This window comes from Sus scrofa, chromosome 13 (genome assembly GCF_000003025.6).
Source record: "Sus scrofa isolate TJ Tabasco breed Duroc chromosome 13, Sscrofa11.1, whole genome shotgun sequence".
Lineage (NCBI taxonomy): Eukaryota > Metazoa > Chordata > Mammalia > Artiodactyla > Suidae > Sus > Sus scrofa.
Genome location: NC_010455.5, coordinates 45018499 through 45045173, shown reverse-complemented (window position 1 = coordinate 45045173; position 26675 = coordinate 45018499). Strand labels below are relative to the sequence as shown.

The 26675-nt window shown below is 39.1% G+C and overlaps 1 protein-coding gene across 5 annotated transcripts in view; it reads right to left on the bottom strand.

Moving 5' to 3' along the window:
* SYNPR (synaptoporin) overlaps nucleotides 1–26675 on the bottom strand; it is a 323587-nt gene that overhangs the window by 119637 nt on the left and 177275 nt on the right. For all 5 annotated transcript variants that reach the window (XR_002337609.1, XM_021069171.1, XM_021069169.1 and 2 more), the window contains one exon: nucleotides 1146–1270. Coding sequence is in view for 4 of the 5 variants with exons in the window: in XM_021069171.1 (XP_020924830.1) it covers nucleotides 1146–1270 (125 nt within the window). In the remaining variant the exon portion in view is untranslated. The remainder of the gene's footprint in view (nucleotides 1–1145; nucleotides 1271–26675) is intronic.

Sequence of the window (26675 nt, the reverse complement as noted above, 5' to 3'; positions counted from 1 at the left end):
GCAAGAATAATTTGAAAATGAGGTACTCTCCCTAAAGGCAATGAGATAATGAGATTAAACAGGTAAAGAGCTAGGCACAATGTGTGGCACATAGAAACAACATTAGATATTAACATCATTAAACACATCATCAGCAAGGACTGCATAGTCAATATGAAATTAGAGGTGACACAATTCTAGAATTTTGGAGACCCTGCGATTAGAAATATGGATGGAGAAGAAGGAATTGTACAACTGAGGTTTCCTCATTGATGACCCCAATACTGGGCCATTTGTAGCATTTTTTGTGGGGTAAGAAAGTTAATTGTGGTTTGTTGATACAAGGGAATAACTTTTCCACAGGGTGTTGGCTGGGAATTTTATTTGCTTGGGTATTTTTTGGGCTCAGGCAGAATCCTTTTTTTTAGGAACCCAGAAATCCCTGGGATATTGCATTTTTTTTTTCTTTTTTTGTCTTTTGTCTTTTTAGTGTTGCACCCGTGGCATATGGAGGTTCCCAAGCTAGGGGTCCAATTGGAGATGTAGCTACTTGTCTATGTCACAGCCACAGCAATGAAGGATCTGAGCCGCGTCTGCAACCTACACCACAGCTCATGGCAACACCGGATCCTTAACCCACTGAGCGAGGCCAGGGATCGAACTCGCAACCCCATGTGGTTCCTAGTCGGATTCGTTTCTGCTGAGCCACGACGGGAACTCCATGATTGCATTTTTTAAGAACCAGAGAAGGACAAAAATGATCACAGAAGAACTTATAAAACAGAAACAAACTCATGGATTTCAAAACTAATCTTACAGTTACTATGGATGAAACTGTTGGGGAAAGGAAGAATTGGGAGGGTGGGTATAATATCTACACGCTACTGTATAAAGTAGATGATTAACAAGAGCCTACCGGATAGCACATTAAAATCTACTCAATTGTTTGTAATAACCTATATGGGAAAACAGAATGGATATATTTATATGTATAACTGATCCATTTTGCTGTACATATGAAACTAATACAATATTGTAAGCCAACTATACTCCATTGAAACCTAAAAAAAAAAAAAAAAAAAAGAAAAGAAAAGAAAGAAACCACAGAAGGAAGGAAGTGCTCTCCCTCTTGGGGAGCTGAACAAGCACTGGTCGCCATTCCCTACCTGAATGGATAGGCAAACGCTACGTCGATGCTGAGGTTACTTTCTGTCTTGTTGACGCAGTCCACACTCAGCCGCAGGCCTCCGGAATAGCCACCGCATGTTGCAAATGCAAAGATGGCAAAAAGCTGTGGAGAACAAAGACACACAAAAGAGAAGGTGGGGATTAGGATGGCTTTTATCTCATGAGATATATATAGGGGCTTAGCATCTACATTGAAGGAAGCTATGGTGTTTTTAAAGTGTGGCATCATGTTTGGCTCAGGCTGGAATGAAGTCTTGGGTGGATGGTGGGGAATGCAAGGAAGGGTTGGGGTCTGAAAAAATTGTCTGGAAAGCTGGAGTAATTTTGTTTGTGGAAAAATTAAACAAAAGGACAAAAGGTCTGTGTTTGAAACCAGCTGTCTGTGTAAAGAGCTGTCATGCCTCAGAAGGTAGAGAGGTAATCTCTCTGGAAAGCTGCACATGGAGGGATTAATGATGGTTATACCCACCAGGGAAGAATTTGGAATGCCTCCTTGCTTGCTTCTTTTTATCTGTATTTTCTGCCATAAAAAGTTTTTGTCTTTTGAAATAGTATAGTTTTTAAAAATTTTTTGACATTAAAAAAAACATTTTTCTTTTATTGAGATATAACTGATATATAACATTATATTAGTTTTAGGTGTACAACATAATTTTTTTTCCTTGTGATCAGAACTTTTAAGATCTACCCTCTTAGCAACTTTCACATATACAACATTATTAACTATTGTCATCATAGTGTAATTACATACCCAGGACTTATTTGTCTTATAATGAGAAGTTTGTACCTTTTGACCACGTTCATCCAATTCCACAATCCCACCCCCCTTCTGCCTCTCTGGTAACCACAAATCTGGTCTTTTCTATTTATATGAAGGTTATTATTATTATTACTTTTAGACTCCACATATTAGTATGAAATAGTATCAATTTTTAAAAAGATACAGAATTTTAGAGTTGACCAGTAGAGGAAAAGATTTAAGAGGTGCCATTTCATAGCATAAGGTCTCAGTATATGTCAGCCTCAAGCCCCCTTGTTGGTTACAGCTCTGTGTTAGCTTTCTAAGTCAACTGCTAAAAGGTTACCAATTAGTGTCATAGTCTATCCTGGTACAGACAGAACCTGGATCTGTGGGAATTAGAACTGAAAATTAAGAGCAGAAATTCAGATAAGTCTTCCAGAGAGAAGATACATCTGGCCAAAGACAGCAAGCAAACAAAAGAATTTCCTGCTCTTTTCCAAAGAAAGTTAGTCCACTGCACTTAACACTAATCAATGCTGTAATACTCCCAATATTTTAAATTTTAATTTTGGAATTCAGCTTCTTACAGTAGCTTAGGGTCCCCACTAGGTATACCAGCTCACCTTACATAGCGAGAGGAGTTATTGCATAAGGGTTAAGTGCATGGGCTCTGGAATGTGACCATGGGAAGGGTGCTTAATTCACCTGTGAAGCTGGCTGGTTCTGAACTTTTGTTTGTTGGGGTCTGTTTTTATTTTTATTTATTTATTTAGATTACTGATTCGATTTCATTACTAGCGACCAGTCTTGTTCAGATTTTCTGTTTCTTCCTGATTCAGTCTCAGGAAACTGTACATTTCTAGGAATTTATCCATTTCTTTTGTTGGCATATAATGGTTCATAGTAATCTCTTAGGATCCTTTGTATTTCTGTGGTGTCAGTTGTAACTTTCCCTCTTTCATTTCTGATTTTATTCATTTAGGCCCTTTCTCTTTTTTTCTTGATGAGTCTGGAGGTTTTAGAGTTTTATTTTCTCAAAGAACCAGCTCTTAGTTTCATTGACTGTTTCTATTGTTTTTCAGCCTCTATTCACTTATTATCACTTTGATCTCCATTATTTCATTTCTTCTACTAGCTTTGGGCTTTGTTCTTCTTTATCTAGTTCCTATAGGTATAATGTTAGATTGTTTGAGACTTTTCTTGTTTCCTGATGTAGGTCTGTGTCACTGTAAACTTTCTTCTTATATCTGCCTTTGCTGTTTCCCATAGATTTTGGAATGCTGTTTCCATTTTCATTTGTCTCCAGGTATTTTTCGATTTCTTCAGTGACCCATTGATCAGAAGAAGCCTGTTTGGTAGCATGTTGTTTAGCCTTTAAGTCTTTGTGTTTCTCCCAGTTTTTTCCTTATAACTAGATTCTAGTTTTATACTATTGTAGTCAAAAAAGATGCTTGATATGATTTCAGTCTTCTGAAATTTATCATGACTCATTTTGTGGTCTAACATGTGCTCCATCCTGGAGAATGTTCTAAGTGCATTTGAGAAAAACGTTTTGCTCTCATGGGGTGGAACAGTTTGTATATATTAAGTCAATCTGATATTATGTGTCATGGAAGGCCTTAATGATTTTCTTTCTATCTGAATGACCTATCCATTGATGTAAGTGAGGTGTTAAAGTCCTCTACAATTACTGAATTACTATCAATTTCTTCTTTTATGTCTGTTAATTTTTGCTTTATGTGTTTAGGTGCTCCAGTGTTGGGTACAAAGATATTTACAGGGAGTTCCTTTCATGGTTCAGCGGAAACGAATCGGACTAGCATCTATGAGGATTCAGGTTCAATCCCTGGCCTTGCTCAGTGGGTTGAGGATTCGGCAGTGCCGTGAACTGTGATGTAGGTTGCAGATGTGGTTCAGATCCGGTGTTGCTGTGGCTATGCTGTAGGCCGGCAGTTACAGCTCTGATTGGACCCCTGGCCTGGGAACCTCCTTATGCCATGAGTGCAGCCCTAAAATAAAAAAAAATAAATATATCTGCAAGTGTTATAGCCTCTTGTTGAATTATTTTTTTAATTATTATGTAATGCCCTTCTTTTTGTTTTTTTACAGACTGTTTTAAAGTCTATTTCATCTGATATGTATTAATACTCCAGCTTGCTTTTTGTTTCCATCTGCATAGAATATCTTTTCTATTCCTTCACTTTCTGAAGTAGCTTTGAGGCCCAACTGAGATTATTGTGGGTGTGCTGGTACGTGGGGTTGGACCCTTGGTGCAGGAGGCATTTTGAAGGGATACCAGTGCCAGCTGGGGATGTCTGCTGGGTGGAATGTGGTAGCAATTGCTTTGGAGGAATCACCTGAGATTTGCAGGTTGGGCAGGGTAGGTCCTCAGGAAAATGTCAGGGTGATTCACACAGTGTTGGCTAAGCTGATGGAGAGTGAAAGAAAAGGTATATGCCAGTACCAGGCCTGGTAGGTAGAAACAGAGTTTAAAAAAAATGGCACCTGGCAGTGCTTCTGTCCCATGAGAAAGTTCCACCAGATCTCTGCCCCTCCTGTGAATACCCTAAATCTAGTCAATGAATTCCTTCTCCTATGACACAGGTACTTTTTAAGCTGCTGCCCCTGCCCTGGGACTTGTAGAGAGTGAGTGTGTGTGTGAGCTTTTCCAGAACAAAGTCTCAGTTTCCTATAGTCCTCCAGCTCTCCTGGACATAAGTCCCACTGGCTTTCAAAGCCAGATGTTCTGGAGCTCATTTTCCTGGATGCAGGTCCCTCACACTGGGGACCCCAATGTTGGGCTCGAACCCCTCACTCCTCAGGGGAAAATGCCATGGCTCTGATATTTCCTCTTGTGGGTCAGGAAACCAGGGGTATAGATTCTGACTAGACCAGGTCTCTGCTCCTTCTACCCATCTTGAGGTAGCCTTTTCCTTATAGCTTTAGTTTTGGAAAACCTGTTCTTTCTAGTGTTCAGGTTGCTCTCAAGGAGATAGTTGTTCTATATGTGGTGGTAGTTTTTGTGTGTCCTTGGGAGGAGGTGAACTCAGGATCTTCCTACTGTGTCATCTTGAGCCAGAATCCACCAAGTTATTACTTTTTAAAAATCAGTATTTTTAAATGGAAACAACTTAACCAAAAGCTACAATAGATGTGTTCATATGTGTTAATGTGTGTAAAGCATTTGGAATAGATCCTGGCACAGAAAAAGCACTCAATAAATGTTAACAAAAGTTATTACTGTCAGTAGATGAGCTTTCTGGCAAGATCTTGCAGGACATAACAGAGGAAATTTAGACTTACTCCCTAGCTAAATCTATATGACCATCAGCCCTGGTGAACCATCCAGAAAAACTAATCATTTTTGCTTTGTTTGCTTTTCTGTCTAGTTTATATCACCAATGGGACTTGAGGAGGCATTTAGAAGCTACTGTAACCCACTGTGAAATCTGGGGATGATACACACAGAACCAAGGCTGAAGGGAATCAGATCTTTATCCCCACAGTGTGCATTTGCTTGTCAGATCTTAGTATTGGTAGGAATAAGGAGGACATGATTTTAATTGTTCAACGCTTAAATGGAGGTATCATCATACTCTACTGGATGGCTCAGCCTTTTGTGCTATGTTGTGATAACACCTTTGGTTTGACTTCTTCCACAAGAAAGAATGGAGTGGCGGGGCCCAAGGCCCTGTGGTATGATGTGGAGATGGTCGTTTCCTTACCTGTACAACAGGGATCTCCTCTGTATCTTCCCAAATCACTGAGATGGAGTATTTATGTTCAGTTCCTTCTTAATTAATGCAGAGGTCTGTGTGGTGTTTATACATGTGCATTTCTCTGGGGCAAGAATCCTAAGTGTGTAATCAACACTTGTACAAGGAAATGTTAGGAGGAATTATCTGTTGGTAGCATTATTAAATGCCTGCTGTGAACTAGGCATCACGCCCAGCACTTAACATATGTGATCATATTTCCTCATGTCAACAACAGTGTGTGTGTACGTGTGTGTGCACACGTGTGAAGTTTAACATTCCTATAGTGAAAATGTGGCAGAATAGCAGAATGGTTTCAAACAGTTGCATTCTTAGAAATTTTTTAAACATTAAAACATAGTGATTTAGAGGTGAAGAGCCTAAGAACAAATCCTTTCATTTCAGGGCTTAATTGCTACAAAGAAACTACCTTTGGTTTTTCATCTTATATTAAAGTGCTTTATATACAGTAACATATTATTAATACTACCATGCAGTGAACTTAAGATGGAATGATAATTATGTATTTAGTTCCATATGTTTGCCTCATAGAAGGAAGGCACTGGAGTATTAAAACCACACACACTACTTCTTTTTCTTTTAACTTCTATTGAGCTTGGAAAATATAAGACATTGTACTCAAGTTAAATATGATACTTACGGGCTTTCTGGTTAACTTTCCTTCCCCACAGTCCCCTCTGATTAAAGGGAAATCATACTGTGTAACTGATATCAAACTCGCATGGGTTTGGTGAGGATTAAACAGATAATGTCTGTATAACATCGGAAGAGTCGGATCCTGCTGAGTGAATAACATATTATAGGGATGGTTGATTCCCTATTTGGGAGAGTGAAATTAACTCCTTCAGAGTATATCAGCCAGGGGCCTGGTCCTATAATTAGAATACATCAAGACAGGGTGGGGAGAAGAAATCAAAACTCTCTGTGGGTTCAAAATTCTCTCAGTGTTGTAGAGAAATGCAGAGTGGAGGGAAATTTGGAAACCCACTCCCTAATTCCCCTCCCTGAGTCTGCCCAGCTGCTCTACTCTAGGTAGTAGAAAGGAGCCTTCTGGAATTGGGCGGACCTGAGCTTGAGTCCAACTTGTAGCTGTCTGACACTGAGTGAGTTAACTTTTCCAAACCTCAAGCTTACGGCCACTAAATCAGAACTAATTCACCGGCTCATTCAGCAGATGTTTAATGGTATATTTACCAGGTGCCAGCTGGTGGGGAACTGAAAGGTAAAAAAGTCAGAGAAAAGACAAAGACAAAGTAGGTGTCTGCCAGCTACGGAGCTTAATGCTGGATGGGGGATGGCAACAGAAGCAAAAGAACAGATAAACAAAATAATTATGAACTGTGTTCAGTGTTTGGAGGGGAATCTCTCCTAGATAGGGCATTATATTGGAGGATGTCACATTTATGCTAATATCTTGAGGATAAAGGAGAGGAAGCCACGTGTGACAGAGGGTGGGGTACAGGAAGTGCTTTGGGCAGAGGTCACAGCTTCAATCAAAGCCCCAGGGGAGGAAAGGCTTGACAGGTTCAAGGAGCCAATGAAAGGCCAAGGTGGCAGCTGGATGGTGAAATAGGTTGAGAGTAACATACTGCACATGATTTTGTATACATATGCTGAGAGAACACACTGAAGCACCAGGCTCAGAACCCTCAATAAACCATTAAAGTGTCCCCTCTCCTCCTCGCCCTCCTCCCTTCCCTCCACCACCCTAGTGAAGAAATTGAGAACTAGGGAAGAAAATTCACTTCCCCAACTCAGCTAGAGCAGAGTTGGAACTAGAATCCTAGTTTGTAGACTTCCTCAGTCAGCAGCCTTCTATTTAACTTTAGAATGAGAAAAAGAACAATTTTGGGCCATGTGGAAATAAAGATTGTCTAATGTTCCAGCCTTCTATGCCCCAAAACTTTTAGTGGCCTGAGGTTTTCCATATGTCCCACTGGCATCTCATAAACACATACTGCAAGCTCATGGCCAAGGAGAATGAGTACTTTGTCCTTCCTTCCTTCCTTCTTTCCTTCCTTCCCTCCTTCCTTCCTTCCTTCCTTCCTTCCTTCCTTCCTTCCTTCCTTCCTTCCTTCCTTCCTATCTTCCCTCTCTGCCTCCTTCTCTCCATCCCCCCTTCCTTCTTCTTTTCACCCTTGATAGGATAAAGGATTTTAGAAGAAGAATCTTGGAAAATGTTGTAAAGAGACATCAACTTTCTTAACAACTGCTGCTTGGAGAGGCCATCAATATTAGCAAGAAGATGGTCTGTGTGTCTGTAGATGCTTGGTGCTGCCAGACTAATGCTTATTCCTGAGGGGAACAGTGTCCTCTCCTGGGAGATGGAAGAGATGGGAAAACTTGGTATTATGCAGCCAAGATGGTAGAAGAACTGGGGGAGGACTCAAGAGGGACAAGAGCCTGAAGGGACCCATGTGTGTGAGATATAGACAGAGATGAGAGAGAACTTGAGAGAACAAAAATTTTCAACTGAGGCTAATTCTCTAAGGCCCATATGCAACTTGATGACAGATGTAAAGATACTGTGTTTATGTGTGTGCACTTGCACAAGTGTTATTTTCTGTAAGCTCTGAGCTCCATGTTCATCCTCAGCCAAACCTGTACCTTCTTTCTGATAGTGCACTATACTTGCTCACCTTTCTAGACATTGGGGGCACAACCCAGGGGTAAAGGTCCATTTATTCAAATCAAGTGAAAGTACAAAAGCTCTGTGTTCAGTCAGAACGGTGACCATCAAAAACTCTATGAATAACAAATTCTGGAGGGGGTGGAGAAAAGGAAACCTTCCACATTGTTGGTAGGAGTGTAAATTGGTGCAACCACTATGGACAATACCATGGAGGGTCCTTAAAAAGCTAAAAATAGAACTACTCCTGGGCATATATCCAGATAAATCTCTAATTTGAAAAGATACATACACCCTATGTTAACTGCAGCACTATTTATAATAGCCAAGACATGGAAGCAACCTAAATGTTCATCAATATGAAAGTGTAAAGAAGATATGGTACACAATGGAATATCACTCAGTCATAAGCAATAATGAAATAATGCCATTTGCAGTAACATGGATGAATCTAGAAACTATCAGACTAAGTGAAGTAAGCCAAAAACAAACATATGATATTGCTTATACATGGAATCTAAAAAAATGACAAAAATGAACTTATTTACAAAACAGAAATAAACTCAAAGACATAGAAAACAAATAAGTTATCAAAGAGGAAGGGGGAAAAGGGATAAATCAGGAGTTTGGGATTAAATTATATCTACACTACTATATGTAAAATAGTCACAAAAGACCTACTGTATAGTACAAGGAACTATATGCAATACCTTGTAATAACCTAAATAATCTAAAAAGAGAATATATATATATGTATGTATATGTGTGTGTGTGTGTGTATCTGACTCATTTTGCTGTACATCTGAAACTAACCCAACATTGTAATCCAACTATATTTCAATGAAAAAAAGCTCTGAGCTGCCACCTTTTCTCAAAGTCCCAATTCTCCTCAAATAGGGCAGACACTTCACCTTCCGGCACATTCTCAGATAATCAATATCATAACCACTGGCCCAATCATTCACTTCCCTTGAGTTCAGGAGACTGAAATAAATCTCCTACAATGAACTCTCATATCACTACCATCTTGGATGATCTACGGTTCTGTTCCTAACAACAAAAATTACTCTCTAAATGGATGAAATTAGCCAGCAAAGATTTCCCTCACATGCAGCTTGATTAGGAATACATTGAGGTGAAAGAGAAGCATTGCCTTGTGTTTTCTGGCTTAATAAGCATCCACAAACCCAAATCCCCCATAGTAGGGATACCTTTACACAGTTAATGATACCAAAAGTTTTCCCTTGGAAAGAGGGCAAGCAGCTCCCTCCTTTGAATTAATTGAACCACACAAGGAGCATCAGTGAAAGCTGCTATTAATCCTTTTGGTTAATTTGCAAGGCATAGTTGAAAGCACTAGGTTGGAGGAGGACAGGAATCTAGGCTGATTAATGGCCCTCATGGGGACAGGGGTCTGCAGTGAAGTCAGGGCAGAAATATTTTCCAAGGCTTGATACACATCCTTGGGCCTGAAAGATGCCTTAGAAAAAAATAAGTGAGAGTAAGGAGACTGAGTGGAAAGAGACTGGAAGATTGGTACCAACTATTGGTACTTCTCTTACTATCAAGCTGTGTGTACTGACAACCAGATGTCCAGGGGATAAGGCTTTGGTTTATAGCATTTGCCACTTTCCATGGTGTAAATACTCCCACCATGGCCAGTTCCAAGCTACCAACATGACAACTCTGAACCCTGAATGGGAAAAGAGCTACACAGTCAGCTATGTTCTAGTAGACCACTGACGTCAAAGGAGTTTTCCTTTCTCTCCTCTGAAGCAAGAACCTTGGGCTGATTTCATTTATTCACTCTTCTTTTTTATTTTTATTTTTAGGGCTGTACATGTGGCATATGGAAGTTCCCAGGCTAAGGGCTGGATTGGAGCTACAGCTGCCAGACTACACCACAGCCACAGAAACAATGGATCTGCATTGCATCTGTGATCTAAGCCACAGCTTACAGCAACGCCAAATGCTTCCCCCACTGAGTGAGGCCAGGGATCAAATCTGCATCCTTCTGAACACTGTGTTGGGTTCTTAACCCCCTGAGCCACAACAGGAACTCCTGATCCACTCCTCTTATTTCACATTTCCCCTTATTTCATATCTCATATTTCTGCTTATTTCCTATCACTCACCTTGGGCTTATTTCATTGATTCACCTCAATTAGTCATTCATTCATTCATTTTTCCATTCAATCATTTATTCACTTACTGATTTAGTCCATTATTATAGCAGAGGTTGTTGATGCTCAGCTTAGATCCCCTTAGCCCACCCCAGAGGCCTCCTGCAGCTTCAGGGGACAGTCCTCATACACATCAAAGCATCTGCCCCAAACATTCGTCTCTCTGCTGAGGGATTTCTCAGGTGGAAGGAATGTGCTCATCCTGTGACTAGGTGCAGTGCATGTCACTGCAAGTCAGTTCCCTGGCAGCTTCCAAACAATGTGGAATGGAAGTTGGTGGATAAACACTGGGTGTCCTTGTCCATCCATGAGGAAAGTCTGAGATGTGTTCAACATAGTTTCTCCCAATGGGATTGAGCCCCCTGTTGCCCATGGCAACATTTGCTCACAAACATGCCCACGGTTGGTGTTTTTCTCACTCGTGTTTGTGCTTCCTGACATTGCTTCTCAGGTAACATTTTTCAGCCTAAATCCTTACATTTCCCAAAAGCAGGTCTCAGGATCTGTTTTTGGGAGAGGCAACCGAGGTGGTTACCAAACACGGACCAGGCACTGATGACTTTTCAGACACTTCAATGGCCCTAGGACTGTATTAATGGAAGAACCAGTACCACCCTGGGCACCTTCCCTCATGCAACCTCAGCTTCGAGCTCACCACACTCTCATTTTCACAGCACTCTCTAAATAAGCTGAGTTCCTTTGCAAACAGCAAGTCTTATTTGACTACAGTAGGCCTCCTGACCCCGTCCATCCCCACTCTGGCTCTCATATTCCCTGTTTTTCTTTTTTTTAATATATATATGAGCAGACATTTAAAAATCTATATTTGTTTGGCACCATGTATTCACATGTTTAGATTTTGACCACTTTCCCGAGGAAAGGTAATATATTTCTCTATGTTTATTGCTGAATCTCAGCCACCGTTACAGCCATTGGCATGAAGCACGTGCTCCTTAAACACCTGTTGACTAAATATGTAAATATATTCCCCTCCCCCAACTCCAGAGAACTTGCTATCTATTTTGGGGGTGCAGACAAGTGAATGAACAGGCAAGGTGACCATATTTTAGGGTGGTGCCAGTCACTGGAGCATGCTAGAGGAAAAAGTGGTGCATACTTGAGGAGGAGTGGAGTCTGGAGGAATGGAGAGCAAGTAGATACCAGGCAAGCATGCCAGGTAAGAGGGAGAACATGACTGTTCTAGTCAGAGAGAGCAGCAAGTTAAAGACACTCAAGTGAGCAAGCAAAGCACATCTGAGCTGTGCAGTTGGTACTACTGGGGTGGACACTGTAAGATGGGAAGCAAGTGGAGACTCCATTCAAGAGGTGGCGGGGATGCACCAGGTCTGGTCTAGCAGGGATCTGACAACTAGGGCCGTTGGCCATGCCTCGCCCTCTCTACCCATTCAGGTATGGTCTATGGCGCTTTCAGGTTACAATGACAGAATTGAGTACTAATGATAAATACACTATGGTCCAAAAGGCAAACCTATTTACTAACTGACCCTTACAGAAATAGTTTGTCAGTGTGAAGAAACTTGAGTTTTAGGATGGGGTTGGGTTTTCAGCAGGGGAGGGATATGCATTTCAGAAAGGCCACACTGACTGCAATAGGGAGCATGGATCAAGAGGAGGCAGGGATAGAGGCTGGAAGATGGGCAGGTGTCTTGCTTCCCTAGACAGTTTGTAGATGATTTGCCAGTAGGACCACACTTTGGTTCTCTTTGTACCCTTCTTGTGCCAAAATATGGTAGGTAGCTCAACAATGTTGTCAAGCAAATGAACATATGAATGAATGAGTGAAAGAAGAGGAGATGATGAAGGGTTTGGAAATGGGTACCCTGGTAGCGAAGCTGAATAATAAACTTTGGGATGGTGATGATGATGATAGTAATGAAAAAAATCACTACATTAGGTCCTCTGTGCCAGTCTCTTCAGGAAAGGCATTATTTACATGAGCTCATTTAACCCTCAACAACACCCTAAAGTGAAAACAATCTCTCATCTTCCAGATGAGGAAACTGGGCCAAACAGCATACCCAGATCACATGGTTTATTGGTATGTGAAGTAGTCATGCTTAGACCTCGGATCTGCCCTTCTCTCAAGTTTATCTTAGTTTTTCCAAAGTCTCCCAGAGCTTTGAAGGGTGTCCCACTGGCTGGAAAGACTATAGAAAGGTAAATAATACAGAAATATAAATATAGGCTGGATAAGGCTTTCTGTGTCACATCAACGCTCAGAAAGCCAAGTGAAGAAGAAATAAAGCATCTCTAAGACAAAGCCCTGATCATCCAAATGGCTGCCCATGGTAGCTCGTGGATTTTGCCCAAGCAACTCAATCCTTCTCTCAGCAGCATCATAGGCCATCAGTGGGGAAAGACAGAATCTCTTATGATAGGAACACTGGAGAAGCCTGACAGGAGTAGTTCTGCCAATTACATTTGACAAGTCCCTCCTAATTGTCAGCCACCCACAGTGAGGGCTTTGTGGGTCTCTCACTTTCATACCTGTCCATCATTCAACAACTTATAGGCTAAAGAGATCCAATTCCTGCCTCTCCAGCCCCTCTTGGCCCTTCTTCTTTTATGATTTGTCTTGGGCTGATGAGTCATTGGTCCTTAGCACCCCTGAGGGGCATTTCTGGGAACATAGTTGTTTAGAGGAGCTGATTACTCAATAGTAGCCCTGGAAAAGCAAGGAATACATACTGTCAGGATGCTTCCTGGTGCAAAAAGAGTGTTTGATTAACTGTGGCTTTCCTCATACCCTGGGGACTGCCCAGAAGGCCCTCAGCTGACTGAGGAATGCCTCTAAAACTTAATGTTCCACTTCTACTCATTTTTGGTCCAATTCTTCTTTCTTTTAGTGTTTCTTCTCTTGTTGATAATTGGATTTTCCCAAAGAAACTGACTAAGCACCCACTCTGACCCAGAAGGTTTTTGTGAACAACCCTGTAAAATCTTGGATGAGACCTTGCTGTGAACATAAAAACTGCAACTTGTCCCTGGAAGAGAGTATAATTCCATCTTATTTAGAGGCATTGAAAACCATTGTCAAAAAGCTTTCTACCATTGAGCTGTATGTTTTTTCTTGTCATTGTTTATAACTATGTTCTTAACCAGCTCCACCATCTTCCACGCTGCTTTCCATTTCATGCTACCTATCAAAAAAGTGGATACTGTGCCCATCTTGCTGCTTTGTGATTTATAGGAAATCTTCCCAAGAAAAAGCAGCCTCATAAAATTGGTACTTCAGACAAATCACCTGGAGAATTCTGATGGAGCCCTGCAGAAGGAGCACCCCAAATTACTTACATAGCATAAGAAGTTTCCATTTTCATTTTCCTTTCTTTTTTTTTTTAAAGTAAAGTATAGTTGATTTACAATGTTGTGCCAATTTTTGCTGTACAGCAAAGTGACTCAGTCATACATATGCATATGCTCTTTTTTATATTATTATCCATCATGGTCTATCCCAGGAGATTGGACATGGTTCCCTGTACTATACAGTAGGACCTAATTGTTTATCCATTTTAAATGTAATAGTTTTCTTAAACCTGCAAGGTGGAGATGGAGCAGTTTGTGAAAAGGATTTGGATACAGGTAACAGAAAGCTTCAGGTATAGTGACTTAAACAATGAGGACTTGGTTTTGCACACATATTGAGATGTCCATACCTAGATGGCTGCTGGTAGTGATGATGTCTCTTTGGTTCCCATGGTCTCTGCTGCATCACCAGAAAAAATGGCTGCTGAGTTTCCATGGACATCCTTAGATGCATGGGAAACTGGGAAGTGAATGCTTAGCTTTAAGGGGCTGCAGAGGGGGTAAGCGATGGTACAAGGGCTGGGAGCAGTTGTTTAGTTAGCTAGTTGCCACTGTCTGACCCGGATATATATGAGAAAAAGATGCAGAAGTAAAATAAGCATTTGTGGCATTTTATAAAGGTAAGATGGCATAGTCAAACCTATCCAAGCATCAGGTCACTTCCTTTGCCCTGGACAGTGCCTAGAAAGTCCTGTGCTTTATATGCTAAATTTAACACTTACCCATGAACTGAAATGTAAATTTCTGCTTGAATTGTATTTTCCTATATAATGCCTGACAGAAATCTTTTAAGTAAAATGCATAATTGTAGCAGAAAAAGTAAATTGGAAACAATCTTTATGCCTATTAAAAAATAATCAAATAAATTTGGAGTCATTCAATCAATGAACTATTATGCAAATGCTAGAAAGTATGAAAAGCAATATAGAAAGTTATATGTAACCTTATGTAAAGCAAAAAAAAGCAAACTGCCAATATGATCTACATGCATTGCATTTTTATAAAAGTATTTATATACGCATACATTTATAATGGTATATGAAAATATCTAGAGAACTAGCACTGAAGTATTATCAGTTGTTAACATTGAGGACTGAATTTTGGAAGCAAAATCTCATTTTAATATTATTTTTGTATTTTTTCAATTTATTCCAGTAAGTATGTAAAACTTTTGTAATCAAAAAAGATTTTATTGTTTATGGTGTTAGAGAGTATTCTAATTTCATTCTTTTACATGTAGCTGTCCAGTCACAGATTAGTTTACCATAGGTGTTTGGGTTTATTTCTGGGCTTTCTATCCTGTTCCACTGATCTATACTCCTGTTTTTGTGTCAATACCATATTGTTTTGATAACGGTAGCTTTGTAATATTGTCTGAAGTCAGGGAGCCTGATTTCTCCATTTTCATTTTTCCTTTTCAATATAGCTTTGGCTATTTGGGGTCTTTTGTGTTTCCATACAAATTTTAAAATATTTCACTCTAGTTCTGTAAAGAATATCTTTGGTAATTTGATAGGGATTGCATTGAATCTGTAGATTGCCTTGGGCAGTGTAGTAATTTTGCAAATATTGATTCTTGCAATCTAAGAGCATGGTATATCTTTCTAACTGTTTGTGTTGTCTTTTGATTTCTTTCATCAGCATCTTATAGTTTTCAGAGTATAGGTCTTTTGTCCCTTTAGATAGGTTTATTCCTATGCATTTTATTCTTTTTGATGCAATGGTGAATGGAATGTTTCCTCTAATTTCTCTTTCTGACCTTTCATTGTTAGTATATAGAAATGCAATTGACTTCTGTGTATTAATTTTGTATCCTGCCACTTTGCCAAATTCATTGATGAGCTCTAACTGTTTTCTGGTAATGTCTTTAGGGTTTTCCAAGTATAGTATCATGTCTTCTGCAAACTATACTACAGAACTCCTAAAGGAAACATAGGCAGAATGCTCTTGACTAAAATAACAGCGACATCTTGTTTGATCCACCTTGCTTTTTGACAATAAAAACAAAAATAAAAACCCATGGGACCTAATTAAATTCAAAAGATTTTGGACAGGAAAGGAAACCATTAAAACAAAAGGACAACCATAGAATGGCAGAAAAATTTTTGCAAATAATGCAACATACAAAGGCCTAACCTCCAAAATATATAAATAACCCATACAACTCAATGACAACAACCACACACACACCAAAAAAACTGTTTGAAAAGTGGGCAGAAGACCTAAATAGACACTTCTCCAAAAATATCATGGATGGTCAACAGTGACATAAAAAAAATGCTCAGCATCACTAATTATTAGAGAAATGGAAATCAAAACTACAATGAGGTACCACCTCACACCAGTCAGAATGGCCATCATTAATAAGTCCACAAATAACAAATGTTGGAAAGGGTGGAGAAAAGGGTAACCCCCTTCACTGTTGATGGGAATGTAAACTGGTACAACCACTATGGAAAACAGTTTGGAAATACCTCAGAAAACGAAATATAGAACTACCATATAATCCAGCAACCACACTCCTGAGAATATATCCAGATAAAACATTCATTCAAAAAGACACATGCACCCTTATGTTCACTGCAACACTATTCACAATAGCTAAGATATGGAAACAACCTAAAAATCCATTGACAGATGAATGGACTAAGAGGATGTGGTACATATATACAATGGAATACTACTCAGCCATAAAAAGAACAAAATAATGTCATTTGCAGCAACATGGATGGAACTAGAGATTCTCATACTAAGTGACGTAAGTCAGAAAGAGAAAGGAAAATACCATATGGTATCACTTATATCTGGAATCTAAAATATGGCACAGATGATGCTATCTATAAAATAGAACCAGATCAGGGACATGGAGAGCATACTTGTGGTTGCTGGGGGAAAGGGGAGGGAGTGGGATGGAGAGTGAGTTTGGGGTTGGTGAACATAAACTGTAACATTTGGAATGGATGGGCAATGGGCTCCTACTGTGCAGCACAGGGAACTGTGTGAGATTGGGTCACTCTGCTATACAACAGTAATTGAAAAAAACATTGTAAATCAATAATACTTTAACAAAATAAATTCCCTATATAAAATAATAATAATAATAAAGATTTTATTAAACAAACTTATTGTTAACAAAGGGGAAAGGGAGGGAGGGAAGAATAATTAGGAGTATGAGATTAACAAATAAAACTACTATACATAAAAACAGATAAGCAATAGGGATTTACTGTATAGCAAAGGGAGCTATAGTCAATATCTTGTAATAACCTATAATGTAAAATACTCTGGAAAAATATATAAATGAATCACTTTGCTGTAAACCTGAAACTTAAACAATATTGTAAATCAACTATACTTCAATTTTTAAAAAAGATTTTATCAAAATTGCTTATTTAAACAACCTCTGGGCAACTTGAGCAAAGTAAAATCAGGCCTGCCATTAGATGGCTGTGCTGTTTTTAACTTTCATTTGGAGGAAAAAATGTTTAATCAAAGAAAACTCACTCCCTGCCAGAATCATCTTTAATAATACCTTCAAATTATTTACATTTGGGGGGAATATAAAAGTAGGGGAAAAAAGTGATTATATGATTATATGAAATCATGTGCATGAAACTTTTGAAAACTGTAAAGCACTATAGAATTTAAAGAATTTACATTCAATTAAAAATTTTAAAAATTACATTTTCAAAAAATGTAAATGAAATCACATTTTTTACTCACTCATTTATTAAAATGTTTTGGTGAAGTCACTGTTTACAATCAAGGTAAGACTATTTCAAAATATGCCACGGGAATATATGGTTTAAGTGTAAGTGCCAATACTTAGTTGAGTAAAAGTGTAACTTATCTTTCATTAGAGTCAATGATGGTCATTATTTTTAAAGGCATCAGCTCCAATTCTCTCATATCCTTTATAATGGAACAACAAGAAAAAATAAAAATTCCACAGAGCCTCTCACCCAGAACTGACACCATTTCTCTGATACCTGATTTGAGAGTCTTGTGAATTAATTTATTGCCTATTGTTTTTGAACTTGACATTCTTCTAGAATAAATTTCTGATACGGACTTCCTGAACCATCTTACTTATCGTAATTTTATATCACTGAATAAAATCTTTCATAGATATCTTAACTGCATACTTCTGCTTGATAGGAAAATTAGAACAAAATAAACGCATGGAACACAGCTACTGTTTTGTAATTCAATAAGCTGACATGAATTATTCCTTGCCAGAAGTCATGCTTTCATGATAACCTAGAATGGTTAAAATTTTTTGTTTTAAACTAAAGAAAAGTCACAACACTTTAACCCCTTTCTTTTAAAGAGTAGGCTTTAGTTACCAGGCCTCTAAATGGAAAGTGAAAGTCAAGCTGGGATTCTATTCAGAATAAATTTATTATATTTGACATGTCTTCTCTAAAATTTGAACATTTCATGAACTAGGGTTATATTTATATCCATAAAGCAAATTAGAATAACATAGGATAAGTTGGGAGAAAAATACTGATCCATAACCAGTTGGCCACAATCAATGAATTCTTTTCATTAGACTGCATGGCTCATTAAACAGAGATGTTTCTCTCGTTCCTTTTTCCCTTTAAAAAAATTAAAGCAAAAAAATTTTGTTTTAAATGCAGCTTCACTTGAATGAAAAAGACAAGCACAGGGTCCCATAAAAAGAACATGAGTTGATTTTCCTTTGTTTTGCATTTTCTGTGCTTGTGGCTATATTAAATAACATCCAAGGCTTACCAATTATAAGCCGTGAATATAAACAGGCATCATATTTAAGCTCATGATATAGGAGGTAGAAACCCAGAATGAGTCATAAAACCATTTATTGCCAGAAGAATTTTAAAACATGCAAATAGCTATGTGGAGAGATTCAAAGGCCTTTTCACATTCTACTGGCTTTGCACTCCTCACTGGCAAGTTTCATCTCTATACTGTTCATACTTTGAGATATTTGTAACGTTTTATTTTTTTCCATCTAAGTCGTACCTACACTATATGGAAGTTCCTGGGCTAGGGGTTGAATCAGAACTGCAGCTGCCAGCCTACATCACAGACATGGCAACACTGATCCAAGCCACACCTTTGCCACAGCTTGTCATAATACCAGATCCTTAACCACTAAGCAAGGCCAGGGATTGAACCCATATCTTCAAATAGACACCGTTGGGTCCTTAACACATTGAGCCATGATGGGAACTCCTTGTGAAGTTGTTTTGATTGCTGTGCTTCTTTACTAGGAAATCAATGTCTGAACCTCCCAAAGCATAGTCATCAAATCATCTCTGTAATAATAGAGAACTTGCTACCAGGTATTATTTTGATTGTATAATAGAAAAGATGCAAACTTAAAATAGGCAGTTAAAAGACAGCAAACTATTCATTTGAAAAATACCCAAAATACTAGAGTAGAAGGACAGTTTGAAGTATATTCTAAAGTAATATTTTCCAACTATATTTCTAATCTTAAAAACACAACTGCTGCTACCACTCAGGGAACTTCTATTAGTGTCCAGCAATACACTTATTTATAATGTCTGCTTTACAGACATGATCTCATTGAAATCTCCAAGGTGTTATCATCATCCCCATTTCAGAGCTGGGTAAACCACGGCTTAAAGGGCTTAAGTGAACTCATCCAAGGCCACACAGATAGAAAATGACAGTTTGAAGCCATGAATTCAGAACTACACTAAAAGGAATAAATATTTAATTGGTTAAAGTTTACCAGTGGATAAATCCATTTTCTTCGTTGTCTTCTCTCTTGCGGCATATGGAGGTTCCCGGGCTGTGCTACAGCCACAGCCACAGCCATAGCCACGTCAGATCTGAGTCGCGTCTGCCACTTACACCTCAGCTCATGGCAACACTGGATCCTTAATCCACTGAGCAAGGCCAGGGATTGAACCCTCAACCTCATGGCTCTTAGTCAGATTCATTTCCACTGCACCATGACAGTAACTCCCGTCTTCTTCTTTTTTCTTTCCTTTTACCGCTGCACCTATGGCATATGGAAATTCCTAGGCCAGGAGTTAAATCAGAGCTGCAGCTGCTGGCTTACACCACAGCCTCACAGCAACATGGGAGCTAAGCCACACATCTGTGACCTATACTGCAGCTTGTGTCAACGCCAGATTCTTAATCCACTGAGTGAGGCCAGGGATCGAAACAGCATCCTTACAGAGACAATGTGGGATCCTTAACCCACTGAGGCACAATGGGAACTCCTGAACAAATCCTTTTTTTTTTTTTTTGAACCTAGTGAGTGAAAGGGAAGCATCAATCTTTTATCTTGCCTTTTCTTTAAGAGTGCTACAAGTAAGTGATCTAACAGTAGAGAGGAAGTTTCCCTTCATAGAACTATTCACCTAATAATGAAGAAAGGAAAATAGAATTAGACCCATTTTTTTTCAACCCATTATGGACTGAATATACATGCCCCTCCCCAATTAATATGCTGAAATACTAACCCCTAATGTGGCTATATTTGGCGATGTTGCCTATAAGAAAGTAATTCAGGTTAAATGAGGTTAAGGATGGAGCCATGTTCCGACAGGATTAGTGTTCTTAAAAGAAGAAACACCAGAGCTTTCTCCCTCTCTTTGTCTCTCTTCCCATGTGTACGGACCAAGGAAAGACCGTGTGAGCACATGTCAAGGTGGCAGCCACCTACAAGCCAAGAGAAGAGGCCTCAGACTAAAATTGATCTTGCAAACACCTTGATCTTAGACTTGTTGGCTTCCAGGACTGTGAAAAGGAAATTTCTGTTTTTTAAGCCATCCAGTCTGTAGTACTTTGCTATGGCAGCCCAAGCGAAGACACAACCCTTAATGAATCAATCTAAGTGCTAATGACTGATAACACAAAAACAGAAGCAGCTAGGTATTATGTGCCTTTTATGGAAGATCTCACCAAGTTTCAAGTATACTTACCAAACAAACCAGAAACACCTGAATTCGACCAAGACTCTATGTCCAACAGCCAATTTATAAAAAATGCAGGAGAGAGAGACACATGTAAAACGACACCACAAGGATGAAATCAGCGAAACCCAGACCCTGAGAAACTTTCCAGGTGCAAATGCCTTGTTCATTTCAAGAATAACAACAATAAACTATAAAATGTACAAAAAATGAAAAGAAACAGAGAAGTGGAGAAAGGTCATAACAGATATATCAAAAATTCAGATTTGCAAAACTCAGATTTGCCATGAGATTAAATGACATATTTTAAAGTTCATAGATATTTGATGATATTGAATTATTGCTATTTTTTAAGATGTGTGAAATGGCACTTCAGTGTTTTTGTTTTCCATAACTTTGAGAGATAAAAAACAATTTATTATGGGAGAAATGATCTGATGCTTGGGGAGAGGGTAATGATGGGAGTATAATATTAGCTATGAGTTGATTATTGCTGGAGCCATGAGGAAATACAGGCCCATTTTATTATTTTGTGCTTCTTTCTATGTTTGAAATCTTCCATTATTAAAAGTCTTTACAAATTGAGATCATATTATAAACTGATGTAGATATAAATGTCCATGTATAGATAAAATACAATAGTTTTTAAAATTTAATATAATGTGAATAGGTTTGATGGTTCTTATAGAGGCTATTGAAGAATAATCTTAAGAGTTCTGAGAGGAATATTTTTTAAAGTAAGGAAGTCTAATTTTGTTTTATTATTATAAAATCACAAGACTTAGAGGAAAATATATTCTCCTCTTTTACAAAAATTTTCTTTCTTAATAATATTTTATTGATTGTTCCAAGAACCCATTTAGTTCTGCCTCATTACGAGAGAGGAGCCTTTTCTCATTATGTTTTAATGAGATGAAAGATCACCATAGCCTGAGGGGCTATACATTCCATATAAAGCACCTTATTTCCTAGACAATAAGACAAAAGTCCCCACCATCATTCAATAATGTCTTTCTATTGATCAAATGCAAGAGATAATAAAATATCAAATTACTTAATATTTAATAGATTGGTTTTAGTTTCTGAGTACTAATGTTGTTAAGTGGAGTTCATATAGACCATAGTAGCCATGAGCACAGACATAAATATTATCCCATCAACTCTAGCACTGCAGAGGAGTCGGCAAATATGTAGCCATTCAAAATCACTAGACATGTCAAAAGACACAGTGACCTTTTCTAAACATTTTAGCTTCTGGCTCCCAAGTTAAACTCATACCACTTTTTATCACATCTAGCAAGATTAAAATATCATCAGAAAATCACTTTATTTGTTCATAGGAATCAAAGACAATTATGCCCCCCAAAAGTGACATAATTCTAAAAGAAGGGATTTCCATGGGCAAGAGGAAATTAGAAGATGTGGGAATAGAAATTAAATAGAATCTGCCTTGCAAGTAGTAGATGCCCAATAAAAATGTATTTAATGAACGGGAAGGACAATTCTTCCTTTAAGAGACAGATTGTAGTCACTGGATGGGGCTCCAGGGAATTAAAGCGAATTGGAAAGAAGAGAAATTGAGGAGTCCTATGTGGAAGGATGTTAATTTTCCCAGCAGATGATTGAGTGAAATCATTTAATGAGTGCAAGTGAGGGAGGAGACTAGGAATTTGAGGAACTAGACAAAAAAGCTGGACTACCTACAGAAGAGGTGGAAAGAAATTAACTGCAAATGAAATAATTAAGATTTGCAAAATGGCAGGATGCCTCTATGCTCTTTCCTTGCTTGTCTGGTTGGAAGTCCTCCGAGAGCAGGGGCCATCTCTTGGTTACCTTCACACCCACCTACTCCTGAGGTGCTCTCATCACATCTGTAAGTTAAATCATCTCCTCAATTAATGCAAGTTCACCCAGAGCAACCCTCCAGGATCTGCCACACACTTACAGAGAAGATAAAAAATAGGATAGAATGTTAGAGCCAAAGTTCTCGATGAAAGTAAACAAAGACCAACATGTCACTACTGTCATCAGGGTAAACATAATACTAAGCTCATAGCACACATTTAATAGTAATTTGTTGAACTAATGGAACCACACCCCTTATCTCCCTCCAAACAGGGAAGATCCACAAGTTTATATCAAAGTACCTGGTTGGGGGTGGGGGGAGGATGTCCCCTACAAGTGGTTCAAATGAGTCTGTAAGGAAATAAACAGAACTAGAAGAACTAGATGTGAGAATAAAAACCATCCAGGTAAAATATGAAGCGATAAAGGAAAAGAAAGCAGAAACAATATGACAAAAATAGATAAAGAAGAGTTATCTTAATTAAATAACAATACTCCATGGTGTGAGATCATCGTGGAAGTTGGAATAACATAAATATGTTTTTGGGAAAATTTGACAAAGTGGTCATCTAGGTCATCTCATGAGATGATGTGGGGAATATGCGTGGACTGGTGTTTTTCCTCTGTTAACTCTTTGGGAAGCTACTAAAGGCGATGGACTTACTTTATAGGAAAATTCTCATCTCCACATATATTTAAAACATCATATAGATTCAGTGGATTCAGCCCTCTAGGGGTCCCTAATAAACTACATCTAGTGACCCAAAGACCTCAGGCTAAGAACCACTGCTCTTTTTTTATTTTGCTTTTTAGGGTCACACCTGTGGCGTACGGAGGTTCCCAGATAGGGAATCGGAGCTACAGCTGCCAGCCTATGCCACAGCACAGTAACACAGGATCCAAGCTGCGTCTGTGACCTATACCACAGCTCATGGCAATGCCAGATCTTTAACCCACTGAGTGATGCCAGGGATCGAACCCGCAACCTCATGGCTCCTAGTCGGATTTGTTTCCACTGCGCGATGACGGGAACTCCAGAACCACTGCCAACCACTGCTCTTAAAGAGAAGCACAACTTATCAGGTGCTGGTAACAGATTAGCCACACCTCCTACTAAAATTTATCCCTCATATTAATCGGACAGGTGCCTTTCAGGCAAGCACCTTTTCCAAAGCACTTTCCAGGTGTAATGCCCCTCCTCCTACCCTGCCAACCCTCATTCACACATATACATTGAGGTTTTGGATTCCACGTCTTCTGAATTTCCTCAACACTTATCAAAAGTCATGTCCTTTAGGAACCCTCCTGCACTGTTGGTGGAATGTAAACTGGTACAGCCACTATGGAGAACAGTTTGGAGATACCTTAGAAGTCTATACATAGAACTTCCATATGACCCCATAATCCCACTCTTGGGCATCTATCCGGACAAAACTCTACTTAAAAGAGACACGTGCACCCGCATGTTCATTGCAGCACTATTCACAATAGCCAGGACATGGAAACAACCCAAATGTCCATCGACAGAGGATTGGATTCGGAAGAGGTGGTATATATACACAATGGAATACTACTCAGCCATCAAAAAGAATGACATAATGCCATTTGCAGCAACATGGATGGAACTAGAGAATCTCATACTGACTGAAATGAACCAGAAAGACAACGACAAATACCATATGATATCACTTATAACTGGAATCTAATATCCAGCACAAATGAACATCTCCTCAGAAAAGAAAATCATGGACTTGGAGAAGAGACTTGTGGCTGCCTGATGGGAGGGGGAGGGAGTGGGAGGGATCGGGAGTTTGGGCTTATCAGACACAACTTAGATTTACAAGGAGATCCTGCTGAATAGCATTGAGAACTATGTCTAGATACTCATGTTGCAACAGAAGAAAGGGTGGGGAAAAAATGTAATTGTAATGTATACATGTAAGGATAACCTGACCCCCTTGCTATACAGTGGGAAAATAAAAAAAATTATTAAAAAAAAGTCATGTCCTTTAGATTTATGTCATTACCTAATTCCATGTGCACCAAAACTCTGTCTACTACAAAATCCTGGATCTGGATTTTTTTTGAGCCAGGCTGCTTCTTACAAGGGGGATAACCTGAAAGTAAATCACTTTGCTGAAAAGATAAACTATACATGTTCCACAGTAAAGTATAAAGTATATAAAGTATACAAACAACTTTCTGTTTTATACAGTATAAAAACAACTTTTTGTTTTATAAAGTATAAAAACAACTTTTTCTTGTTCCTTCAACTATAGGGGAAAGTGGCAGAATCCTTCTGCTGGCACCTGCTGGCACATGAGAGATTTCAGTGACTCTGTGTGGTACAGAATGGATTTCTAATGGAACAACCCAGTCTCTGAGGAATGTTGTTAGCAGTGGCCTTGGCAGCTGAACTTGTGTGTCTGCAGAGCAGAGCAGCCTGAAGCGCAGCATGAACTCCACTCCCTTTCCTGATGGCCCTGGGTCTGGACGCTCCCCACCAGCACACTTCCCCTTACAGGAAACAGAAATACATGCCCCGGAGGCCAATAGGAGAACATCAAAACCTTATGGTGGTTTGACTTCCTTGGCAGAGATGGGCTGGAAATGCATATTTTAATGGATGCACACTGAAGTATGCAAAGAATACTTTCTTGGTCTGATGTTTTCATCTCTTCCTGGTCATAATAGAGGTGAGAGGATAACATCACTTGAAAGAGTTAAGTCTCAGCTCATCTTCCATCAATGCACAATTTAGAAAGGGCGCCTCTATAGCCTCTGTTATCAGCAACCCTAGGAAGCTGATTTCCTATGATCTGGGAATAAAGTGTAGTTCAGTGATCTAAACTAGACATTAGTGAGTATAAATTCACATCACTGGACTCAAGGTTGAATTTAATATATGGCACTTCCTGGAATAGTTTTTTACCCATTGCAATTTTATCAGAGGTCTGTGGGCTTTTTCCTTAAAAAAAAAGAAATCTTCTAAATGTAAACATTTATCGTCTGCCTACTAAGTGTGCTAGAGATGACAGATATAGACGTATATGGATGCTGTTCTCTCAGTGATTAAACTACTGTGGGAACAACAGGCAATAAGTCAATAAACCAATATAAAATTGTGATAAAGGAAATGAAGGTATGAATAGGTAAAGTGATGGAATAACAGAGGGGCTTTCTCAGGTGACAAGGTGAACAGTGAAGGTTTCTGTGAAGACGGAAGGAACACTCAGGCTCAAAGGACTAAACAGGAGCCAGCCTTGGGAAGAGTTGGAGATGGATGAAGAGAAGATTCCAGGCAGAAGATTCTAGGAAGGGCAAGAGCCTGGAACATTTGAGGAATGAAATGAAGCTGTTACAGTTGCACTGGGCAAGGAGAGGAAGAATGTGAGATGAGAGACTTGGGTCAGTACAAGGCAGGTCTTCAGAAGGAGTCTGGACTTACCGTATGAAATCTGTTAGTATTTACTTCTAAGCCACATTACAGTAATTATTATTAATAAAATACTCATAGACAAAAAAAGCAACTAATGTGAGGGGAGCATCTCCTACTTGCCAGATCTGAACAAAGTGCTTTGCATGCATTATCTCAAATGAACAGTCAACATGCCTGCAAGGTAGGTACTAGCCTGATTCTGCAATGGGGAAACTAAGGCTCATAACACTGTAATTTCTCTAATATTCTACAGCAAGTACGTGGTAAAGTCAAGAGTTGAACCTGACTATGTGCCTTGAATTCTTAGCCAAAAGCAGGGACACCCTCCTTCTTTTGAACTTCATCCATACCTTGAAGCTTTCAAAGACAAGCAGAACCTGCCTTTGGATGAGAACCTGGAGGGACCTGAGCTCTTTTGATCTCCCTGGGCCTCACCATTGAATCTGGCAGATGCTGGGATGGAATCCAAAGCCCTAAGAGAACCAGAGGTCTATGGGGAGAGGATTAGAAGTAAAGTTATGACACAAGTCCAGAAAAAGGCCAGAACAAAGATGTAAGAAGGTGTCAGACTTGCTCAAGCAAAAGGAGGAAGCTGCTGCATTTGGCTTTTATCGGTGGACATGTTT